The 26,414-nt window shown below is 41.5% G+C and overlaps 1 protein-coding gene across 1 annotated transcript in view; it reads left to right on the top strand.

The window, feature by feature from the left end:
- Positions 1 to 26,414, top strand: part of LOC134210913 (basement membrane proteoglycan) — a 654,698-nt gene that overhangs the window by 516,705 nt on the left and 111,579 nt on the right. The window contains exons 6-7 of the mRNA XM_062687352.1: positions 12,177 to 12,259; positions 14,860 to 14,978. Of these exons, the coding sequence (XP_062543336.1) occupies positions 12,177 to 12,259; positions 14,860 to 14,978 (202 nt within the window). The remainder of the gene's footprint in view (positions 1 to 12,176; positions 12,260 to 14,859; positions 14,979 to 26,414) is intronic.

Raw genomic sequence — 26,414 nt, 5'->3', positions numbered from 1 at the left:
GTGATGTTCATATTACAGAAAAAAAAACCTTTGCGCACAATTATGTTTATCAATTATTTGGATCTGAACAGGTATTTCGGTCTGAAAATATATCAGGGCAAAAATATAGCTATTTCCATTGAGCACAAATGAAACCGCGTGAAATTCCGACGATCAGGTGCTAAATGTGAGCCATTTAAAAAAAAACTAGGTCTTGGTCCGTCCTTGGTCTTGGAGGGATTCAGTACAATGAGAAATTTAATTTCTATACATACTTTTTTCTGTACAAACTTGAGCTGTTAAATCAATTTTTCTATTTAATCTATATACCCTTCAAACGGACGCGATGGTCATTTTCTAATCTAACAATTCTATATTAATGTTCGCCAATATAATCAAATTGTTCCTAACAGTACGGAACTCGCCTAGTCAATTCTGTGATTTCTTTGTTGGCCATTATTTCCACCATCTGTGGATATTTTTCCTCGTGATACATCGGGCATTGATACCATCAATCATAATAACGACGGCTATCGCCCACCAATTCCCAGTCCACCGATATTATTCCATCCAACTACACTGAGGAGTCTCTACTTTTATCGTTCGACCAAGGACATACTTCAGACATAATTTATTCTTCACTACCAAATTATTTCTCCCTCGGCTACTATTTCATTTGCTGTCTAAAACTGGTGAGCGACTGACCACTTATCCGTCCACGAACGTCCTGTGCCAGGAAACCCCTTTCCCTAACAAACGACCCTTGGCGGTGAAATTGAAAAATAATCGTTTGGCCGTCATAAATTTAAATTTTAATTGACTTTGACAAGTTGTTGTCAGGTATTGTTGGAACAAATCACCAGCGTTCAGTTGCCAGCTCTCGCGCGTTCCACGTTGATGCCAGTGGGGGAAGATGAACTTTGGCGATTAAAATTTGCTCATAATTTGATACTACTCGACTAGGTAAGGTACCTGCTAGTTTCGAAGAACGTCGGATTAGTGACTGCACGGTGAGTTTACCCTTACGGGGTTCTCTTAAGATTATAAATATGAATTTAAATCACTACTCTTGAATAATGGAAATCCTGATAAAACTTTCTCAAGAATAAACATTTCAGAATCCTGAATGGCCGCCACAATCGCCGATTTGTTTCAATTGACGAGTAGGTGAGATTTTAACTTCTTAAGCTCAAATAATTCTATTTGATAATTTCGTATGTATTAAGTCAAATTATATTTTCGTTTTGTTGATGTTTTTGATCGGGTTGCAGCTTCCAGCATCGTGATGTAGATTGCGATGAATTCAATTATGCATAGAGTTTGACTTGGCTACGAAAATCGAGTTCTAATCCTTATTTCCTCCTAGACAACAAAGTCAACGTTGATGCCAGGAGTCTTATTAAATTCTTTATGAAAAGTTACCACTTCACCCGTAGTTTGTGCCGTGGATCAACCGATACCTGTCTGGGACGTGCTCGCGTGCGAGCAGAGCAAGCGGCAAGCTAACGTTTGCAGTAGAAATCTCCACCTCCTTGATAATGGCATAAATTTCAAACTTTTTAATCCCCGGGGGGAAATTTCCTAAACAGTATATTGATATAGCAAACTATAAATATGATGACAGCTCAGCAGGAAAGTTTAACCGGAAGCATAATTTCACAATGCAGCGTCACTCTGGGTGGGGAACATTTCGAGCAGTTCGTTGGATGACTTTGAGAGGAGGAAATCCGTTTGTCTTGCCTTCTGCCGCCAACACAGCCGACCGGCAAAACTATTTTTTGGCAACTGAACAGCAGAAAACTGGCCATTGCAGGAAGTACATAGTTGAGTTGTTTGAGTGCCAGCGGTTGCTGAAAAGTGCACGAACCCACTGCAGCTTGTTTAATGGACTTTTGGTGGCCAACGGAAAAGGAGAATGGACATTTTTCTGGTTAACAATGTTTTTCTAATGTGATGGCTTGTAAGTCTACCAACGGATAAACTTTGATGGATAATCAGTTTGACTTAGGGTGTTTTTATATTGCTTCATTGACTCCGGTCTTAAGATTTTGGCAGACCTAAGCGATTTCATCACCACGACGCGACATATAGCTGGGTTACTGCAGGCAATGTTCCATTTACGCTTCCGTACTAACGGTGACAGAATCTCAGTCGCCAAATAATAGAATCGCATCGCGTGTGTTCTAGGGAACCTCAATTCAATATAATAACTAATAACTACGAATTTATTCATATTATTTACCAGGTATTTTGTACGCATCGCAAAGTCGTACCCTAAGCCAATTACCGAAAATCCTGTTTAGAATTATTTTTAAGAGCAGATTCCGAATTTATCATGATGTTGCACGAGCAATTCTATACGACGATGATGATTTTGAAGATATCGTATAAGTATAGACAAATTCATCCCTAGTAACATTTTGGTTTTATGCTGGTTTTATAACACTCTTGTAGCTTAAATTACTGTCTTGAAGAGCATTATAAAACTTAAAATGTTACTTGGGATACGATTCCTATGCCTACGTTAACAATACCGATTAAACGAATAACAGAACTGAACAAGAGAGCAAAACCATGATGTAACATTTTTATACGATATAGACCATTTTAAAATGATTTTCTTGATTGAAAAAGTTTATCTATTAGTAAAATAAGGAAAATCTCATGGCAAATAGAGGTTTTCAGTTTCTGAGATGCCATAATCATCTTTACTTGTTTAGTTTCGACACCGAAAAAAAAAATTATTTGGACTGGAATCATTTTTTGTTCGATCAACAGATTTTTTCTTTAAAGTACCGTCAACTGGGGGGAAGATGATCATTGAGGTGAAGATGATCATTTGATGTGTCAGTCAAAAGTGCCATTTTTTTTTATGAAACGGTAGTCAACAATAGTCTCCGTTCAAGTAATGCTACCGCTAGGTACAAATCTAAGTTTTTTGATTATAATCATGAAAATGTATTTTGTAGTTATATTCAGTGTCATTGTTAAGGATGTGAGTGGCTTCATCAGTGCTATGATTGCTCATTTGGGGTGGTTGATATATAAATATTCATCTTAAATGTAAAAATTGTGAATACGATACAGGTTTTCTCTTTTTAACTATCACATGCGATTTATTTGATGGTTTGGTGGAAGCTTTTTAGTTTTAAATTCACAATAGAACCACCACTGAAAAGGTCAAGCAAATGTATTTTAGGTAATTTTCTTTGTAGTTGCCAGACTTCGTTTATTCTTTTTAGACTGTTTTCACAACATCTATGGACTTTCTATATATATTCGATACACAAGACATTTTTCTTCTAGTAAATAAAATAAAATTATTAAAATTATAAAAAATATAGGGTTTTGAATATATGCTTCTCTTTTTTTGCACTTAAAAATTCATTGAATGGTTCGTCATAGTAGGTGACGACTTATGTTGGCATTAATATCCCTAATTAATCATTAATATCCCGGTCAAAATAATAAAAAGCATTTTTTTGTTTCATATTATCGAAGTTGCATGGATCGCATCACTTACCAAGGTGAATCCTGATCCGTGTAACTACCTACCCCGCCCACTAATAAGAATCCCTCCTGTGGCAACTGTGGAGATGCAGGGGTGATCTCGGTCTCTAGTAACAAGATGTCACACCAACTATTCCTTCCCTTCCCAGATGACCGTAAGGACGTGGCCGGCGCCGTTATTGATCCTATAATTACTGAACTCTCGATCTGTGCACATTGAGGTTGGAAAGCTTATCCCAAGCCCCAACTGTTGGTTCCCTGTGCAATTTCGATTGTTCTGGTCAATCACGGAGTAGCAACTACGAATTGTGCGGTCATCAAGCTCAAGCTCAAGCTCAAGCTATAATCATGAAAATGTATTTTGTGGAAGAAAAAGAGAGATAGTCCTAAATGAAGCTATTTTCGTTTCAAATATTGACTTCTTAGACTTCTTTACGTAGTAAATTCAACACTCATACAAATAACCTAGTGTATTATGACTACTAGGTCATAATGGTTTTAGTAGAGCTGTCTTGATCAACTTCACCCCAAACCAGATTATTCAAAAAATGTGTGATAATTTAATTTATTTTAATAAATGCGAATGCATTTCAGAAAACTAAAGTTGTTGATTATTGCAACGTATAGCAGCACATGTTTTAAAAATATTTGTTTCGATTTAAAATGTAAACACACATTGTTATTGCATGTTTTGTCTTAAAAATGATCATCTTCCCCCCAGTTGACGGTACCCAACTTGCCATGTATGGATGGCAGGGGACATAATTACCTATCTCGAAACAAAATTTCGTCCAAATCAAAAAGGTCTTTTTGCCTTCCTCGTATACTAAGTATACCGTATACGTAAAGGCTATACTACCGCTAACCGCAAGTCGAGCACATCTGTATATGGGCGTCCATATACAGATGTGCTCGACTTGCAGTTAGCGACAGTATATGTTCGCTCCAAAAACGAACTTTTTATAGGAGGCCCGGAGACCCATAGTGTCATATACCGATCGACTCAGCTCGAATTGAAGTGATGTGTCTGTGTGTATGTATGTGTGTATGTGTGTGCTCAAACCAATCTCACTCATTTTTAAGGCACTTATCCTTAACTGATTTGCTCGCAACATGTTGCATTCGACGCGGAATCCTGTCCTACTGTTTTGTATTGAAAATTGACCCAATGGGGCGCTATGGGCTTCGGAGTTATGGCAAAATATATTTTTTTACAAAAAAATTCTCACCCATTTGTTGGGCACTCATCCTTAATCGAATTGCTCGCAACAAGTTGTATTCCACGGAGAATCGTGTCCCATTGTTTCCTATTAAAAATTGACCGGATCGGACTATGGGCTCAGAAGGCCCAAATTCCTTTTTTTTTTTTCATTCCAAAAGTGCGTAGAAAGAAACAAAGAAGGCACATCACCGCTAGGTGGATTAATCTGGGTTTCTTAATTTTTCAAATCAATGAATTGAAATCAAATCTGGAGTTTTTCAAATATTTTTGTTCGAAAATATTACTGATTTTGCAAAAGTCACCATACAACATTTTTTTGAACTCGAGTGGCTATCTTTCTTCGCTTATATGGTCGGGATCTGACGACCAACTGGCACAACCTCACACAACCCTACTTCATTGAGCGCCGTTGCTGATGAAGCAAGTGTGTAGGAGCCGGACAATACTAAATACTCATCCTACTTGGTTGGCATGTGTACAAAAATACATATGAGAGAGTTGGTTCTGACAATGTATTGCGAGAGTTCGGCTGGGGCCCGGTGCTGGGAAAAGTTCCTGTCTAGTGTAGGGGAAAGTGGGTAGACTTGATCCCCGGGGAGACTTGATCACCCCCTGTTTTATCGAGAACTAAAGTAATTTTGTTCTTGCGTATTTTTAGTATAGATCCTCTAGACAAATGACCTTTATGTGGTGAGTTATTTTTTGGATTGACAACCTTATTTATTCTGCAGACGGTTTGTATGTTTTGACCTTCCTAAAGATTTTTTTATTGGCCACGCAAAATTTGAATAACTTTTCATAACAATGACCAAAGTCTTTCGTTTTTTCACAGCACAAAGCCAAAAATGTGCTTAATGATTTGTACTGATGAAAATTCCAACATTCCATCAAAGTTTTAGGATATTTGGATTTGAAGTTATTGCCTCAATATGGGGACATTTGATCCCCCATTAGTCACCCATGCAAACATTTGGCGAAAAAATTCAAAAAATATAAATCTATTCTCAGGTTTCTAATTTTGTGTGGATTTGACAGATTTGATGAAGGGTTGGCAGGAAAAATTATTTATTGCGTAGATATCATAGAAAGGGGATCAAGTCTACCCGAATTTTAAAATTGCATGTGCTGTCGAATTCAATAACAAAAATGTGGTTAGCGACGGACGTCATCCAGTCAGGTGAACCACCGGATCGGGCCTCGAAAATGGCCGGCGGATCACGACACTATATTCTTTAGAGAGTCTGTGTGGAAATCGCGTCTGTTTATTTATTTTTGGCTGTGATACATCCGAAATCAGAAAAGGGGATCAAGTCTACCCAGTCTCCCCTACTGGGGTCGTGGGATCAAAGCCCACCGAAGGGGCGGTTACCCTCCAATATAGAGTTTTAGTACCGGGAGTACCGGTACCGGAATTCCCGGGAGTACCGACCTATTTTCGGTACCGAAATACCGGTACTGCCTTAATGAAAGTACCGGTATTTTCGGTACTAAGGAAAAAGTTTTGGTTAAAACTTCCGATGGTTTAAACCACATTATTTGAATGCAGCAGCTAGTAAGAAAGATATTTTTTTCCCTTTGTTATTGTCCCAAAACATGTTGGCTACCTATCTGTCAAAAGGTACTCATTATTCCTTCGTTGACATTTAGTGCCCTATCCTTGCCAGTAAAAGATGTTTCGCCAGTGACGACAGCCACAATCAATTAGGACAAACGTCAGGCGTCCGATGACGTACCTCAAGACAATCAAACCGCAACGACATCTTCACATCCCAAAAAAATCGTCACACTTCATCAGTATTTTTCCAAATCGTCCCTGCTTGAGGCAAGAGTGTTCTTGTAAGTTCGATTGCTGCTCCAGGATTCGTGAAGATTGTAAGACAAGAGTTAACTTACAACGACTCAAAAAAGCTGAAAGGAAAATACTTGTCAATGCTTCATGATTCACTAGCAACAGTTCGCCCTACTTCTGTAGACTCAGAAAGAGCTTTCTCTGTTTCTAGAAGCTTCGCTACTAAAATACGATCCCGTATGTCTGACGAAACATTGAATATGCGGTGCGTTTTGAAAGCATATTTCAAGGATAAGGACAAACCCCAAGACAAGTGTTTAATACATATAAAGCAATGAATAAAGTTTGAATCCTTACCATTTAATCCTGGCTTTTAATTGATTTTAATGGTTTTCGAAAAAATCTTCCAGTACCGGTATTTTCCCGGTACTCCCGGTACCGTAGTACCGGGACTCGCCAAAAAAGGTCGGTACTAAAAACCCTACTCCAATACCTTTTCCGAACTAAATCTATCACATGTTGTGCATATGCATAATCGAGTTTCAGACATAGTAATTAATTTCCACTCCGGGTGGCTTAATACCCGGCATATAGGCAATTAACTTTGAATGTACAACGTTTTTTTGTAGGACTATTCATTTTCCAGCTATTATTATTTATTTAGTTTACATCTAATAACACTGAATCAACAATTTGACACCACATTTTGTACGTCTAATAACACTGAATCAACAATTTCCGAATCGGAAGCAAAGATCATCTTTGCAGGATTGCTGTCCAGCATTCTCGCAACATGTCCTGCCCATTGTACCCTTCCGGCTTTAGCTACCTTCTGGGTACTGGGTTCGCCGTAGAGCTGGGCGAACTCGTGGTTTATTCTTCGCCGACACACACCGTCTTCTTGCACACCGCCAAAGATTATCCTAAACACCCGTCTCTCGAATACTCCGAGTGCTTGCAAGTCCTCCTCGATCATTGTCCATGTTTCATGTCCGTAGAGGACTACCGGTTTTATCAGTGTCTTGTACATGACGCATTTGGTGCGGTGGTGAATTTTTTGACCGCAGTTTCTTCTGGAGCCCGACTTCAACAGATGATGCGCCTTTGTATTTCACGACTAACATTGTTATCAGCCGTTAGCAAGGATCCAAGGTATCTATATCGCCTCCTTTTTAGCATCTTATACGGCATCATTTACGATCTTGTGTTGACTGGGTAATGTTTTGTTCGGCCAAGGCAACAAACAGCAGAAAGGCTGATTCGGCCGAATTAGTAATTTCGCCGAAAAAGTTGTTTAAATGACAAAAAGTCAAATTGACCGAAATGGTCGTTTGGCCGAAAAAGTAATTTGACCGTCTAAATCATCTGGCCGAAAATGCCGTTTGGTATAAATGGTCGTTTGGCAAAAAAAATCGTTTGACCTGAAAATGTCCTTTCTGCAAAACAAACATTTCAGTTAAACAGCATTTTCTGACATATGACCTATTCAGCTAAATGGCTTTTTTGACAAAATGACCAATTCAGTAGAACGACACTTTCGGCCGAATGTCCATTTCTGCCAAATGACCTTTTTGGCCAATTGAGCTATTCGGTCAACTGTTTTTTTTCAGTCAAAGTAACTTTTCGACCAAATGACATTTTCGATAAAATAATTTTAGACTAGAAGGGCTTTAGCCAATTCTAGTATATTAGGCTATACAACTTTCGGCCTTATCAATAAATAATGTTAGCTATATAAACTATATAATACTAATTTTGGTCATTATCCTTCAGTGTTTGTTGGGCGTTGTGGCATTCGAGAAAATGGCTTTCTGTCAAACGACTCTTCTCCGTTAAAACATATTCTTTTTCAACAAGATTTTTTTCGGATTTCAACGGAAAATCCTTAGAAATTAAAACTCGAAATTTTTCTTAGTTTTCACGGTAGGATCTTCAAAATTTGGAAATTGGAATTAGCGGAGTTATTTTCCTTTTTGTTTTGTTTTTATTAAAGAGATTTTCAGCCCATGGCTGGCTCATCTCTATATGTGGAGTTCTGTCGTTATTCTAGGGATCAATCGATAAAGTCGACGGAAATTCCATTGAATCGTCGGAATTTCCGCCGCCGAGGAAAATTATAGACCATGCAGAAATGTCGGCGGCGGGCCAAAAAATGTCGGTGGCGGTGCATACCTCTAGTTCTATTTGAGCTTCTTTTTGTAATCGATGCCTTATCATTGCTATTATTCTTCTTGACTTGACGACCTTGCTCGATATTGGATTTGTCATGTGATGCAGATAAAGCTGTTTTCAATGCCTGAGGTATTTGGGCTCACCTACAGCCATTCTCAGCCTACGTCCTAATAAATCTATTGAAATTGTTGCTAAAAAGTTGATAGAATTTTTACACGCACACATACATCACCTCAATTCGTTGAACTGTTGAACTGAGTCGATCAGTATATAACACTGGCAAAGAACGATGTCACTATGGTGCCAAACGGGGGAATGTGTTTTCCAGCTTGGATATGCGACATTGTGTTGGCTGGGTAACCACTTTTTCAATAAGCACCCAAACACCCCATATGCTTCAGCTTCCACCGTGCCAAAAACAACCCACACTACTGCAACACCTGAGCCGTTTCCTGATCCGGATAGTCGTGGTGCCTTAGGATCGGAAGTTATACTCTAGCTGGAACCTTTGTACCGACCACAGAGTCTGGCGGCGGTATCGGTCGAAAAAAACAACCTCGTTGCCTTGGGTAGTAGACAGGACGTTATGACCCCACATGAATGACTGTCCAGGTCCTCCAGTAGAAGATACGCCCCCTCTCCCAGCCATCCCGTTTTTGCAGACGTCTTTCCATCGGAACTTGGGAACATCCACCTGGCGTTCGGGGTTGTACGGAAGTTGTACGCCTTTTTTCCCTGCAAGCAAATTGTAAAGTGAAAGATATTAAGCCGCTGCTTCTCCGGATGACTCCTTTAGAGGCAAGCGTTTTCTCGGTACGTATAGTTTTTCCCCGACGGAGGGCGTGGAAGTCAAGACATCGAGGAGCAACGTGTCAACCAACTGTTCTTTTATTCATAGTCGCTGTGAGTATTACTAGCCATCTCGGGCACCCCGAAATCTTTTTTTTTTTTGAGAGGTGATCCCACCCCTTCAGGCCGCTGTTCTGGCGCCCCTGGGATGTAACCTACGCCTCCCAGCCAAACATCGGTTGTAATAAGTCCTCTGCATCTTCCAGCATCTTCATCCAGCTCTTTTTTCGACCCTTCGGGTTCAGGAATCACACAACTCTGACCACTCAAGAGTCTCCTGCTGATCACAGCATCCATCCGGATTTTTTTCCGGGGGACACCATCTTAACTCACAACCTGCTTTCTTCCCCCATGACCAGCACAACTCGAGTGACTCGTCGAACAAATCGCCCCTACCTTCCACCGGATCGTATTTACGCACGACAACCCGCCAGCCCAGATCATTGGCCAGGATGAGGTCAACCGGGTCGCACCTGACTTCATGGGTTGCTCCCTCGAGGGAAAGTAAAATGGACTATTAAGATTCAAACATCCGGCATTTTGTGACTATATAGGTCCTTTGGCGGGGCATCCGACGTATTCCAGTTGAATGGAGTCCTCACAGTTTCCCTTTTAGCGTAAACGTATACTTACCCTACGGAAATCTTCCGTGTATAATAAAGAAACGATCTCGCAAATCAGCACTTGACCAGGATGAAAGGCATTCCGCTGGTAGCCGGATGATACGCATCGGATGGTTAAAAAGAGAAGGATGGCACTCCGAGCACTATGGAGACTTCCCGCTGGTCATTCTGATAAGGGAAGTGCCCTTCAGGCTAACAAAGAAAAGCTCTACGAATTCAGGTCAGTAATACTTGAAGTAAATAGGAAACAGTGGGACGATTTCTTCGATTTCGTCAACCGGGCCACTCCATTGCCAAGCTCTGGAGGAAAGTCAACAAGTCTACCATTTTCTATGCCGAGTTGTCGTTCGCCTTCTTCAACAGCAATGGAAAGTCCTCCGATCCCGATGAGAATGGATACCCTAACGCCTTCCGCTAAGATCCGGTTCTTAGAATTGGTCAACCAAATATTGTCTGAACAAACCTTCCCGAATGAGTGGCGAAAAAGTTTGATCATTCCTAACCCTAAGAACAGTAAAAAAATCGTCAAGGTTTCTGGAGGACCAGAGTCAATTTGGTTCGGATTCTTTCCAAGACCCAACCCAGCCCCCCACCCTACCGTAAACTAATAATAGGAAGTTCCGGCTAAGGATCGAGCGGACTGTCATTGATTGCATTACGATTGCCGATGCCCCGAATTTCAGGTTCCCAGACTTATAAGATACCTACCAAAGGCAGGGATGCGTTTTCGGTCGAAGTAGCCAGCATTATTGCCCGTATCTGTAATTTCATAAAGAGGCTCGAAAGATTTCATGGCAATCTCGGGAAAAGACCCATACGAAAAACACGATGCGCTTTTGCTTTTTTGGATTCTCCTAAGATGATAAGTCCTCACCCCTCCTGTCAAGTACCCCCCTGACCTTGGAATATACGACGAGTGAAAAACTGATCCAAATCTCAAAACTCACATAAATAAATTGTGGTTGGATTACGACTGTGAATTTTGTAGTTCGATTTTCGGATTTCATCGAAACTGGAACGAAACGTCGGCGATGAAGTAAAATTGTCAACGCTTTTATTCATGACTGATAGCCAATCCGAAAATCGAACCACATAAATAATTATTTGAAAAATGGTTTGAGTATCAGGGTCATTCTCGAGTCACTTTTAAACACGCATAGTTATGTTTTTGAGATAAGTTAAATTATTGTTCACTTCAATGTGAATTTGGATTATTTTATTGAACTGAGCCATGGTTGAACCTCCCGACCTTCATAGATATAGGTTGGTGTAGGTAAACCATAGCAGCACGCTTCATGTTGATTTAGTTGCATATATTACCTTATTTGATTATATAAAAATACTAGTAATTGTTTTACCACATGTGTGTTGTAACTGAACGGTGAAACCTAAGAATTATACTCGTTTTATGATTGAATTGAACGCAAGTCCTTAAGGGTTTCATTTAACCACCTTTACCGGTATACATATTGAAGAAGAATAACTTCAACCGATTACATTAGGTTTATTGATAGCATTATCAAAAAGGAGAACAACAATGTATAGAAATAGGCACATACACGGCCTGTTTTATCCTTTTTCCGGATCGGTACCTTTCCGTCAAATCCGATCAAACGTCACGCCTTTATTTTTCTTTATGGCGATGGCATTCTTCTGTGAAATTGGGGAAGCAAGCACCCACCTGCTTCGCAGGTTTTGAAGCTGTAGCCCATTTTCATCGAGAATTACTCAGCGTGAATATCCCATGGTATTAGATATTGGTATGAGATGTAACATAGAGTGTGTGGTGACTACAAGGTCGACACAAGTATTGTCACAGCATGAAAGGATTCTGAGTTTTCCATCCTATAGAAGTCTTTAATTAATATGTAATATATCAACTTGTAACGCTATTTTTAAAACCATGTGAAGTGCGTTATTTACCGAATGGAATCGATGCAGCTCATCTAAATCCAAATGGATAAATATTTAAATATCGATCATATCTAGCTCGCTTCTAACAATTTCAATATTTCCTCCTACTTCTTTTCAGATTCTCGAATCAACACACCACGCTTCAACCAGCATTCGTGGCTTGCTTTTCCGGCACTGCGGGGAGCCTATAAACACGTCCAGGTAAGCACTAAATTCTGTTCACAAACCATGATGGTGTTATGTTCGATTGCGTGTGTGTATTTACTTCACGCGGAATATAAACTCCGAATAGCCACACCCAATCACATGTGCCCGGATGCAGCAAAAATCATCGGGGTAAACGCAAAAATCAACTCACGCAAAATGCACATTTTAATTGATCAACAAACCTGATGAATAATAGTTTGTTTCCCGGTTAAATGTTGTACCAGCAGCCACTAAACGGCGCAGTGCTCGGTGAAACGGGACTCACAAAGCCAGAAAAAAACGGCGTTGTCCAGTTTTTACCCTTTGATCAAAACTGGAGGTGTTGCGAAGCTCGCACTACGGATCTGCGGGTCCATTCATAAAAGTGTTCGGAATTGTTTGCAGACTAGCATACCGTACACCTATATTCATATGACTTTCCCAAGTGGAAGGGACTCCCAACATTTTGAACTTGTATAACATTCTACAATAAATTGGTCAAACATGTAGGAAAAAACTGATTAAAATAGCTAAAAATCAGTAAATACCTCATATGCAATAGATTGTCCCATTCCACATAACAGATACAAAATAAGAGATATTGGATAAGCCGTTTCTGGAGATACATTTTTCTGCTAGTATTAACGTCATCGATTTGCCATACCAACACTATGGTCAACAACCATGCGTCTCCATGTCCTTGTGGTGCATATTATAGCAGATGGTGTTCGTGAGGCGAATCAAATAGGGGAAGGGGGGGCAATATGCCCTAGCTAAGTAAAGACTGCTTTATTGTCTTATTTGTAACGCTATTCATGGGTATTATTACATTATGCAACAGTTAAACAAGATAGCTAGTTGATGCCATTCAAAAATTGTCAAAATTCTTAATCATATTGATATTATTCACATTTCAAAAAAGTGGTGATATTCTGTTGCCGGAAAACTCATGAGGCAAAACGCCTTTTAGCTGGCAGCTCCTAGGGAACAAAGCACCATGCGTCGGCGAATCAGCATTCTAGTATGGATAGTGCGTGGAGACGCAAGTACATTGTAGATTAATGCCACTAGGGCGTTTTGCCTCGCCAAAATGTTAGATGTTTCTTCAAAATGTGGAAATTTTCGGTTTTTCCGACCTTCCCATACACTATTTTGAAACTTTTTTCGCCTAACTAAAATATTAAACTACTCAAGCGTTATGGATTCATTAAAAATTATGCAGTGAATCAGATGTTTAAAGAAAAGTTTCAAACAAAATAAGATATACAAACCCTTGAATCTTTACTGCTCTCTGCTAGAACAGTTTTGCTGCAAAATGCTGAGTTTAAGGTTCGAGAACACCTGCTGTTGCACTGCATGCCACTGATGTTCCGATGATATACAAGTGCTATTGCTGTAGTGTGTTTACTGGCGAACAACCGTTGCCTTTGGCACTGTTCCTGCCGTGATGAGCGGCCAGACAGGTATTTGCATTGTTCTAGATTGCTGGAAAACGAAAAAAAATACGAAAAAACAGAGCAGCAGCTACAAATGGGTCGAAAAAGGCAACGAGCCAGAAAAAACCACTCCTGCAACAATAACTCGCTCACACAGCGATATCTAGCAGCCAGAAGTGCTGTCGCATCGCTTGGCAGGCAGTTTTCCCACTTTTCTATGTCCGGCTTCGATGCAGTCAATGTAGTCATGTGAGATAGAGTCTGCCTTTGAAAATGGTAAATTGCAAGGCAATGATGGTAGAGACATACCAAATTGACAAAATAGTATTTTAGCTGCTTGCGATAGCTAAATGATAAGGTTGGTCGTCCAACTCGTTAAAAAGGCTTATCGATATCATCATTTTTACGGAGCACCATTTAGCATTCTCTGTGTTAATGTTAATAACGGGTGGCCACTAAATAGCGGGAATTGAAAGAATTGCTCGGGTAGAAAACTACAAAGAAGTACAGTTCAATCTGATATACGTTATATAAAGTGTTGGCCTTAGTCTTTAAACTTAAATTAATGAATAATAGCATATGGTCCGTGGTTTGCCTTGCAGCGTAGTTTAATCTTGCAGATATCACATGACCGCTGGACGGCTGCCATTTCCGGATGATGCTTGTGATCCTATTGATGAGTTGCTTCGTGTCATTGGCCTTCCAATCACCTTTGTATACAATGCAGCGCAGTAGACCAAAAATCCTTTTATAGTTTTCGAAACATTTTCACGCTTAAAATTATTCACCGTGTATTTTTTTTCATGATTTTTGTTAGCTTGGAAGAATTAATCAATGCCCACCGCAGAACTTCCTGTTTTGACGGCATGTTGTAAAAAAACTGAACACATTGAAGTGGAACTGTGTGCGACAATTTCTGAATATACTAAGGATTCATGCACATAGGAAAATATTTCTCTGAAAGAATCAGTGTTCTCATAGAAAAGTATTGAAATTCCAGTTTTTAAGTGGCCACCCGTTAGTTCAAGTGCGTAAACATACCTAATAGTAATAAGTAATCGGTGACATCAAACTTGCAAAACGTCTCTTTTAGCTCTATTTCGTTTAAAGCATGACAGCCACGGTTTGCTTCTATATTCACGTAAATATCATCTTATTAAATTTGTTTATTGTTTCCAGCTTCACATCGAGTTTCGACCGGAATCGTTTGATGGCATCCTGCTGCTGACGGGTGAGAAAGACGATCTAACGGGCGACTTCATGGCATTGCTGATTCACCAAGGATTTGTGGAGTTTTGGTAAGTCTAGTACTTAGTAAATAAGCGAAGCACTTTCAAGTGAAAAAGGTGTAAAATAATGAAAAGTTTTTAAAGTTAAAAGAGAGTGTTCATTCCGAAGATCATAATTACACTATCGTATAATCCAACGGACGAAAAAAAGTCTCATTGAATAAAACTTATCCTATCTGGAAACGATAGGCGGTGAAAAAAATGAGCATTTGTTGTCGAAACACACCCGAAGAAACGTTAAAATCAAATAGGTTGAACAAATTATTAAAAATTGATGACGAAATGAGCTTATGCAGAGCATAGCCTTTCTCGTCGATTCAGGTACAAAACATTGCCTTGACGAAGTGGCCTCTGAATTGGCAGATCAAAACATTCGATATTTCTAGAACATCATTTGAAAAGGGCGTAACAGCCACCATTTTATTCTTGGCTCTGGCGATTATGTCATTGTAGTGAACCCGAAAGGTAAATGCAATGTCTAGGATTGCGCCGACATCCTCAAGGATCTGCACTTGGATGAGACTGCGTCCAGAAAGGACAGAATCGAATATAATCGGCAGGTTCTTACGGTGGTACGGAATGATGTTGAAGTATGGGACAAATCTAGACCAACATTTGAAAATGGCGTAAAAGCCGACATTTATTTCTTCTGATTCTTCGTCTACATTTAAAACTATATATGTGGAGAAAGAATCAGAAGGTATACTTTTTGGCTGTTACTCCCTTTTTCAAATGTTGGTCTAGAAATGTCATTTTTCTTTGTGGAATTATGGAAAGAATATTTTTCCGCAAAGAAAAGTGACAGCTCCATTTACTTTACATCCTTCTTCTTCTATGGCTCTTCATTCCAACCGGAACTAAGCCGGCTTTTCAACTTAGTAGGGTATCCAGGATCCATACTATATGAAATTTCAAAACAACTCGAAACATTTCGGGCTCAAGAATTATCCTATAAATCCTTCTAGAAGCTCCCCTGGGAACTTCTAAATTCCTCTGGAAAGTTATCCACAAATTCCTCTGAAAATCGTTTGAAAATCCTTCTCTTGTAATCGTAATTTCTCCTTATCTAGAAACCCCCAACTAATTTTTTTTTGGAAATTCTTGTGAAAGTTTCTTGAAGATCTCTTTTCTTCAAGTTTTACTTCTAGACATTTCTTCGGCTATTCTTCCAGGAAAATCTGCGACATTTCCTTCAGGAGTGCATTCTAGAATTCCTCCAAGAATACATACGGAATTTCCTCCCAAAATTCCACTAAAAGTTTCTTCAGTAATTTATGACGGAAATCCTCCGATTTCGCTCCATAATTTCATCTGCTAATCTATAAGAAACTGCTCCGGGCATTCCTCCAGGAACTCTTCCTTAAATTCCTCCCGGATAACTTCCAGGACGGAAATTCAATAGCGAAATCCTCTAGAATTACATTTTGGAATTTTTTCCGCAATTATTTCAGAATATCCTCCAAGAATTGCTCTAGAAATTTCTTTAGAAATTTCTCCAAGAATTCGCCGGAAAATTCTTCTCTTCCTTCAGGAATTTCTCCGGGATTTTTTCCGCGAAATTGTCTTAGAATTCTTTGCGGACTTCACTCGGAATTTACTCCAGAATTTCATTCGGAAATTAATGTTAGAGTTCCTCCAGGATATTTTCCAAGAGTACTTCCAGGAATTTCTTCAGAACAAACAAAGAACAGCAATTCATCTGGGAATACTTTCTGGAACTCATCTGGTAACTTCTGCATTAATTCCTCCTGGTATTTTTTCGGGAATTCCTTCTGATATTTCTCCAGAAATTCCTTCATGAACTTCTCCAATAATTATTTTAGTACTACCTTGTTAAAATTCCTCTGGAAGTGCTTGTGGGAGTTCCTCCGGGAGCCCCCCCAGGAGTTTTTTTTTTCAAAAGTTCCTATAGTAATCTCTACAGGAACTTCACAGGGGATTCTTTGAGGAAGTTCCTCTAGAAATTCAACTCTGGGTATTCCATCGCCTGTTCCTCTGAAAATTTCTCCGGGAGTTCCACTAGTAGTTCCTCCGGAAATTCATTCAGACTTTCTTTTAGGAGTTCATCAAGGCTTTCTTTGGGAATTTATCTACAAATTCCTTCAGAAGTTCCTCGGAAAATTTCTCTGGAAGCTCCTCCGGAAGGTCCTTTAAGAATTCTTCCAGGAGTTTGTCCTGGAATTTATCCAGAAGTTCTTACGAGAGTTCCTCCAGGATTTCCTCCGGAAATTCTTCCTGTAGTTCTTCAATAAGTTCATCTAGAAGTTCCTCTGGAAGTTCTTCCGAAAATTCCTCTGATACTTTCTCCGGGAATTCCTACAGAAATTCCACCGGGAGTTGCTCCGGAAATTACTCCGGGAGTTCCTTCTCAAAGGAACTGCCGGTGAAACTCCCGGAGAAATGCTCATAAAAACTGCTGGTGGATCTCCCGGAGGAATTCACGTAGGAACTGCCGGAGGAGCTCCCGTAAGAACTCCCGGAGGAATTTCAGGAGAAACTCCTAGAAGAATTCCTAGAGGACCTCCCGGAGGAACTCCCAGAAAAACTATCGGAAGAACTTCGGGAGGAATTTCCAGCTAATTTTCTGAAGAAAGCCTAAATGATTTCCTGAAAAAAGCCTGAATGATCTCCTGGAAGAGCTACTGGTGGAACACCCGGAGGAATTTCTAAAGAAACTCCCGGGAGAATTTTTAAATGAACCTCCAGTAGTGTAGTTTTTAAAAGAAATTTAGATATTTTAACAACATCCTGCACCATATTTCTAACAAATTTTGTTATAAAAATTTAGTATAACATAATAACATAGGATGATATAATTATGATATGACCTTCTAGTCGGGGAGCTTCTGGAGGAATTTCTGTATAATTCCCGGAGGAAATTCTGGAGAAATTCCCGGAAGAATTTCCAGAGAGCCCCCATGGGAACTGCCGATAGAACTACTGGAATAATCCTCGGAGTAAATCCTGGAGGAATTCTTGGAGGATCTGCCGGTTGAACTCCTGAATGAATTCCCAGAGGAACTCCCGGAGGAATTTTCGAAGAAACTTCTGCAGGATGTCCAGTGGAAATCTTGTAGTTTCCACCGGAATTCTTTCTGGATTTCTTTGGGAATTAATCTAGGAACTCCTCCAAAAGTTCCATTGATGATTTTATTTTCGGTATAATTTCTGTATAAATTTTCGGTGGAATTCCTGGAGAAATTCTTTGAAATTTTCACAAGAAATTATTCGAAACTTTCACGGAAAAAAATATGGAATTTACACAGGAAGTTCGAAGATTTTTCGCGAAATTCTCAGGAATGTTTATTGGCAATTCTGAGGAATTTCCACGGAATATTCTTAGGAATTCCACGGTGCATATTTTCAGATTTTTTTATGAGAAACAGCACGAAAGTGGAAGAATTCGTGGAGGATTTCTTGGAGTAAATAATGGTGGAATTTTCGGTCAATTCCCGGCGAAATTGATGGTGAAATTCCTGAAGACATTGCCGAATAAATTGCGGGAGGCATTCCTGAAGAATCCGGGCGTGAATGCGTCACGTTTATTGGCATTACGTTTTAGTACAAACGCTGACGCGCAACGCACTGTTGAGATTCAGCCTTTCTGTTGGTTGTTGATTTGGTTTCAAAGTGTTTGGAGCTTAGGGGTCGTACACTTATTACGTAAGCAATTTTTCTGGGTTTTTCGAGCCCCCCTCCCCCCATGTAAGATTTTTCTCATACAAATGATTTTTTATTTATATGGCGCGTAAGAAAACAACAGACCCCCCCTCCCCCCAAAAGTGCTTACGTAATATGTGTACGGCCTCTTAGAAGGAAAAAGTACCAAGCACTTATATTCATGTGTTTTTATAAAACTAGTATAAAACTATGATTCAGAAGACCTAAAAAATTTGCACCCCCCCCCCTAATCAAAAACCTGGCTACGCCCATGGCCCTACACACTTTTTCACTTCAACGGGTGACCGGACGAGTGCTCAGGTCGATTCAAAGATTCCGGGTGGAAATAGCTTCCGGTTCAATGGAGCTCCGACGACCCGAAGCTGGAGCATTCGCACGCCACGGTCAACTCAGCTGGTCCCCGGCGGTGGACCTAGCCTACACCGATAACGCCTTATTTTTTTTAGCTCCCTCCTCGTACGCGATCGCGAACAGCAGTTGAGACGTTGGTAGATGGCGCTGGCATTACCATTCATTATAGACATATATCTTCCGCGGTGGTGTACTCATGGCAATGGCGGCCTACTGCTACTCCGTGCGCCAACTTCGTTGTAGGATGTCGACTATCCTGGTCGACATTCTTGCGACCGCACTCCACTCTGCTGCGGTTTGGCACATGCTTCTGACGATGTTATCGGTGGTAGCGTTCATTTTGCATACCTTCAACGTAGCACTCCTCTCCGTTTCTAACCAGTGACATGTGAACATGGTGTGCTCAGCCGTTTCTGTCACGTCTAAGCATCGTGGACAGACGGAGTAAGCCGCATGTCCAAATCTGTGCAGGTACCATCTGAAGCTTCCGTGACTTTTTAAGAACTGAGTCAAGCCAAAGCTAGCTTGACATGAGCTCTGTTAATCCATGCCGACACACTTGGGACTAGACGATGGGTCCATCTGCTCTTAGTCGAGTTGTCCCACTCCCTCTGCCATTTGACTACCGTTGATGCCTTAATATTCCTTCGGGAATTAATGGTGCCCCTGAGGGCGTAGCACACATCGTCTTGATTCACCACCAGTTTGATAGGCATCATGCCCGCTATTACACATGCCGCCTCGCGAGATTATTTTAGGCACATCTCCGTGATGCGCCATGATGCGCCAACTAATGCTTCTTGCTGTCCAACCATTCCTCAACTAAACTGATCGAATATACTGAAATCAATTCGACGTCCTCAATAGATTATCCATACACGATCATGGATACGATATCGGTGAATCGCACTAACTTGACTCCTGGCGGGAGCTTTAACCTCAGCACGCCATCGTACATCACGTTCCACACCAATGGACCCAGAAACGATCCCTGTGCGACACTGCCGTGATGGGAGCGCTGGCCCAGCCTTGAACTTGTGGCATGATTGAACTGCAAGTTATTCACAAAAGCCCTATGGACATGGGTGGGTTGGTGGGTTGACATCGATGTGTTACAGAACGTAGTTGACCTGGTAGATCATTTGATCTGTACTCCAGAACGGTTTAGAGAACCTGAAATTTCTGTAGGAATGTTGTTTGTAATACGTTATCTATCTCCTCAGGAATAATTTTTGAACAAATTTATGAAAAAAGCCGGTTCAAGATCATTTGAGAAATAGCTAAAATATAGTCATTGTTTAGTTTTCCAACATAGTAAACCCTTCCAAAGGTATCTAGGAATGTTCAAAAAGTGTTTGTGGCATTTCCTTATGGAATGATAGTGAACTATGTAAATTAAATTGAGTAAACCGAATTTTACTATTTTCTGATTGGCAGCGTCCTGACTCACGGCATTTCAGTGGAAAATTGAGCACCCTTAGAAACACAGAACACCGGTATTATGAAATTAAATGAGATGGGTAAAAGATCAATAAAAGTATTTTGAAAATCGGTCAACGGGCTGCTGTGATACCTAGGGTTACGGCAGGCATTTTCGTCTTTTCGTCATAGTCTCGAAAACCAATAAAAGAGACATTTTTTTGCCGAACTCATCCGTACCGAATCGTAAGCTCAGGAGAAACGTTCTGCTAAAGTGTAGTTCCAGCAAATGGACGTTGCTTTCATAGGTTTTGACCCATACGACGAAGGACGAAAATACCTGCCGTGTCCCTATAGCGATTTGAATTTTTAGTTTCCTCCAAATTTGATCTCGGTATTCGGCGTGATAAAAAATTAAATGCTTTAGAAAGTCTAAAAAACCTAGTTATTTTGAGTAGGAGATCATTTCTATATGATTGGGTTTCTGCAAAACCGTACAAAACTCCTTTAAACTGGTCTGGATGTGATATTTTGTTCTTAGAAGGAAAATGGAAATTTCAACAGCTCTGGAAAATGGGAAAAAGGCATCAACTACTTTACTTCTAAATTCGAGTTTCAAACCAAGATCATCTTTACATTTGGTGTTGATTAAATTAAACATAGAAATCTAAAACCAGAGTGTTTATCAGCCAAGCATCGATTATCCGTTTGTCGCAGCTTCCTATTTTAATCCATCGTAGGTACAACTTCTGCCAAACTAAACCGTACCAAGTGAATTGTAATGCAACGCTAGGACAAGTTTCGCACTGAGTCGGATGAAAAAAAAATCGCCAGAACTGTTTACAGCATCCCGGAATGTGATGCAATTTAAACTTCCGATGGACTGTTTGCCCTGCCCTGACAATTGGATCCACCTGTTCTTCTTGGTAGCGGTTGCTTGTTCACTGCACAAATACTCATTACATTTTCTTTTCTCGAAGTTTGATCGAACACCCGAAGCGAACCCGTTTCGAGGAAAGGAGTACAAAAGTTTACCGGATAGATGGAGTTTTGCGTCCCACTAACTGACAGCGCACAGAAAGACGGTGTGCATGCCCCTGTGCCCCGGTGGGATGTTCAAAGAAAAGTTTCAGGCACATTCACCGACGAGACTGCTGCTGGTCGGGTGTCGTTGATACTTTGATGGCCGGGACGAAGATGATGGTGATGGAAATTACTACGGCTGCTATTTTCGTCTTTGAAAAAAAAGTACAGAAACCACATTTCTAGTTTGATGGTTTTTTTTACATATTTTCAGAAACGGTTTTTTGACAAAATATACTATTCATTCATTTATTTAGTTAACATCTAAACAGATAACACTGAATCAACAATTTGACGCCACAATGCACGGTTCGAGGCCGCATCTCTCCATCCTCGGATACGCCCCACGCTCGCCAAGTCGTTCTGCACCTGGTCTGCCCATCTCGCTCGCTGCGCTCCACGCCGTCTCGTACCTGCCGGATCGGAAGCGAACACCATCTTTGCAGGGTTGCTGTCCGGCATTCTTGCAACATGTCCTGCCCATCGTACCCTTCCGGCTTTAGCCACCTTCTGGATACTGGGTTCGCCGTAGAGTTGGGCGAGCTCATGGTTCATTCTTCGCCGCCACACACCGTCTTCTTGCACACCGCCAAAGATGGTCCTAAGCACCCGTCTCTCGAATACTCCGAGTGCTTGCAAGTCCTCCTCGAGCATTGTCCATGTTTCATGTCCGTAGAGGACTACCGGTCTTATTAACGTCTTGTACATGACACATTTGGTGCGGTGGCGAATCTTTTTCGACCGCAGTTTCTTCTGGAGCCCGTAGTAGGCCCGACTTCCACAGATGATGCGCCTTCGTATTTCACGACTAACGTTGTTGTCAGCCGTTAGCAAGGATCCGAGGTAGACGAATTCCTCGACCACCTCGAAGGTATCCCCGTCTATCGTAACACTGCTTCCCAGGCGGGCCCTGTCGCGCTCGGTTCCGCCCACAAGCATGTACTTTGTCTTTGACGCATTCACCACCAGTCCAACTTTTGTTGCTTCACGTTTCAGGCGGGTGTACAGTTCTGCCACCTTTGCAAATGTTCGGCCGACAATGTCCATGTCATCCGCGAAACAAATAAATTGACTGGATCTGTTGAAAATCGTACCCCGGCTGTTACACCCGGCTCTCCGCATGACACCTTCTAGCGCAATGTTGAACAACAGGCACGAAAGTCCATCACCTTGTCTTAGTCCCCGGCGCGATTCGAACGAACTGGAGTGTTCGCCCGAAATCTTCACACAGTTTTGCACACCATCCACCGTTGCTTTGATCAGTCTGGTAAGCTTCCCAGGGAAGCTGTTCTCGTCCATAATTTTCCATAGCTCTACGCGGTCTATACTGTCGTATGCCGCCTTGAAATCAACGAACAGATGGTGCGTTGGGACCTGGTATTCACGGCATTTTTGAAGGATTTGCCGTACAGTAAAGATCTGGTCCGTTGTCGAGCGGCCGTCAACGAAGCCGGCTTGATAACTTCCCACGAACTCGTTCACTAATGGTGACAGACGACGGAAGATGATCTGGGATATCACTTTGTAGGCGGCATTAAGGATGGTGATCGCTCGAAAGTTCTCACACTCCAGTTTGTCGCCTTTCTTGTAGATGGGGCATATAACCCCTTCCTTCCACTCCTCCGGTAGCTGTTCGGTTTCCCAGATTCTGACTATCAGTTTGTGCAGGCAAGTGGCCAGCTTTTCCGGGCCCATCTTGATGAGCTCAGCTCCGATACCATCCTTACCAGCTGACTTATTGGTCTTTAGCTGTTGAATGGCATCCTTAACTTCCCTCAAGGGGGGCTGGTTGGCTTCCATCGTCCGCTGAACTGACGTAGTCATCTCCTCCGCTGCCTTGACTTTCACTGCCTGTACTCTCAGCGCCATTCAGATGTTCCTCGTAGTGCTGCTTCCACCTTTCGATCACCACACGTTCGTCCGTCAAGATGCTCCCATCCTTATCCCGGCACATTTCGGCTCGCGGCACGAAGCCTTTGCGGGATGCGTTGAGCTTCTGATAGAACTTGCGTGTATCTTGAGAACGGCACAGCTGTTCCATCTCCTCGCACTCCGCTTCTTCCAGGCGGCGTTTCTTCTCCTGAAAAAGGCGGGTCTGCTGTCTCCGCTTCCGTCTATAACGTTCCACGTTCTGCCGGGTACCTTGCTGCAGCGCAACCGCCCGCGCTGCGTCCTTCTCCTCCAGAATCTGTCTGCACTCTTCGTCGAACCAATCGTTCCGTCGACTTCGACCCATATACCCGACGTTGTTCTCCGCTGCGTCGTTAATGGCTGCTTTAACTGTACTCCAGCAGTCCTCAAGAGGGGCCCCATCGAGCTCACCCTCTTCCGGCAACGCTGCCTCGAGATGCTGCGCGTATGCAGTGGCGACATCAGGTCGCTTCAGTCGCTCTAGGTCGTACCGCGGCGGTCGTCGGTACCGAACATTGTTGATGACGGATAGTTTTGGGCGCAGTTTAACCATCACCAGATAGTGGTCAGAGTCGATGTTAGCGCCACGATATGTCCTGACGTCGATAATGTCGGAGAAGTGCCGTCCATCAATCAGAACGTGGTCGATTTGTGATTCTGTCTGCAGTGGTGATCTCCAGGTGTACCGATACGGAAGGCTGTGTTGGAAGTAGGTGCTACGAATGGCCATATTCTTGGAGGCGGCGAAATCAATTAGTCGTAGGCCGTTTTCGTTCGTCAGCCGGTGAGCGCTGAACTTTCCAATAGTCGGTCTAAACTCCTCCTCTTGGCCAACCTGAGCGTTCAAATCTCCTATGATGATTTTGACGTCGTGTCTTGGGCAGCTGTCGTACTCACGTTCCAGCTGCGCGTAGAATGCGTCCTTATCATCATCAGTGCTTCCGGAGTGTGGGCTATGGACGTTGATTATGCTGAAGTTGAAGAACCGGCCTTTGATCCTCAACCTGCACATTCTTTCATTGATCGGCCACCACCCGATCACGCGCCTTTGCATATCGCCCATCACTATGAAAGCTGTTCCCAGCTCGTGTGTGTTGCCGCAGCTCTGGTAGATGGTATGATTACCTCTAAACGTTCGCACCATTGATCCCTTCCAACAAACCTCCTGCAGCGCTACGATGCCGAATCCACGGTCCTTGAGCACATCGGCGAGTATGCGTGTGCTCCCGATGAAGTTGAGAGATTTGCAGTTCCACGAACCGAGTTTCCAATCGCTAGTCCCTTTTCGTCGCAGTGGTCTTCGCCGATGGTTCCGGTCCGTACTCTCTTGTTGATTGTTCGTTGCTTATGATTTTTGGCTTGCAGGGCCTGACACCAAACCCCCTAAATTTCCGGAGGACCATTCCTCCTTATTTCCGGTGGACCATGGTGCACAGTTTCACTTAGAGTCCCTCGCTGGCACTCGGACGATGATCAGCCGCCCCTAACATGGAGAACCGACGCTGTTGTGAGCCGATCCTGACATGGAGAACAGACGCTCAATAAGATTTGCACCTCCGGAGAGGAGCAAACCCCCCCTTCCCTGTCAGCATACGACCATAGTTCCCACCGGGGTTGGTTACCCGATCTTCCCTAAGGTTGCTCGTATCCCGGTCAGCACCGCGGGGAGGTAGGGATAGGAGTTGCTGGGTAAGAGGCTAAGAACCGCGAGATGGGGTCTATTTTATTCCTTCAGGTACGCGAAGTACCAATGGTACGCTTTACCCAGCATTTGCCGTGCGTTATACTAATTTTATTTAAATTTTTAATTAGATGTGGATGACAAGATCATTAACGCTTGTAAACTTTGATTAGAATATATTATGTAGTAGGCATTAATCTATCTGGTTAAAACAGCAATACTTGCAACAGTGGAACATTATTAAAACTACGTTCTTTCTCATGCAATCATGCAAATTGTACTCATTTACTCAGAAAAATTTATTCCGAATCTGCACTTTTCGTTGGGTATAGCCCGTTATTTAAAAAATTTCGACAGAAAAATCATACTTTCAACGAAATTTAACGGAATTTCGCGGAATTTCGAATTTTTAATAATTTCATTTTCCGTATCACCGCCGCGCCGCTGAATAAAGCCATTCAAACTCTATTCAAAATTCTATACATATAAATTCTTTCACTAAATCTCACTACGTAATCCAATTTTGTATCTTCAACAGAAACGCATTTAGTTTTCCACAAATTTCTTCGTTGTTTTGTTAAAAGTGTTCATGTAAACGTAAGCATATCTGTTAAGGTACACCGGGGCAAGTTGAAACGGTTTTTTCAAAGTTGAACTTTGAAGTGCTATAAAAAAAACGCTTTTTAATAAATTTTGAATCCGTTTGCGGTGTTTGCTAGTTCGGGCCAAAGATTATACATAAAAAATAAGCAACATCACCAAACTTTTTTATAAATATTTTGTATATTGAAATTACTTTTTTATGTGCATCATTTCAACTTGCCCCGCGTATCGGGGCAAGTTGAAACACTGCGCTACATACATAGATAATCTATTTTTTCCGTATTAAAATCACAATATATGTACTCAGTGAGACTCAAGATGCACGAGGTTGTAAAGGTGACTAAATTCGCATAAGAGTCCCTTGTAATTTTTTGATGATTTTGATTTTTTTTAGAAACTAGCTTAAAATTGACTCCTGTTTAAGAAAAACTGATAACATAGTAGGCTTTGTTCTAAAATTTTTAAAACCAAATCCCTAATTGTGTCGCCTCATCTTGATATTTACTCGCATAAAAGTCACATTCCAGATATTGATATTCTTTTATTAAAAAAATAAACTTAAATATGGTCCATTCAATTGTCTCATATCAATATATACCGTGGGATAAAATCCGTACTCTAGACTAGACTATAGAAATCGAATGCAAATGAAACGTTTGTCATTGACACGGGAACATTAAGGCTTCTACTTTTGAAGTGTTTCACATTTACACATA

The sequence above is a fragment of the Armigeres subalbatus genome, chromosome 2, assembly GCF_024139115.2.
Source record: "Armigeres subalbatus isolate Guangzhou_Male chromosome 2, GZ_Asu_2, whole genome shotgun sequence".
Lineage (NCBI taxonomy): Eukaryota > Metazoa > Arthropoda > Insecta > Diptera > Culicidae > Armigeres > Armigeres subalbatus.
This window is presented reverse-complemented; position numbering and strand designations above follow the sequence as displayed.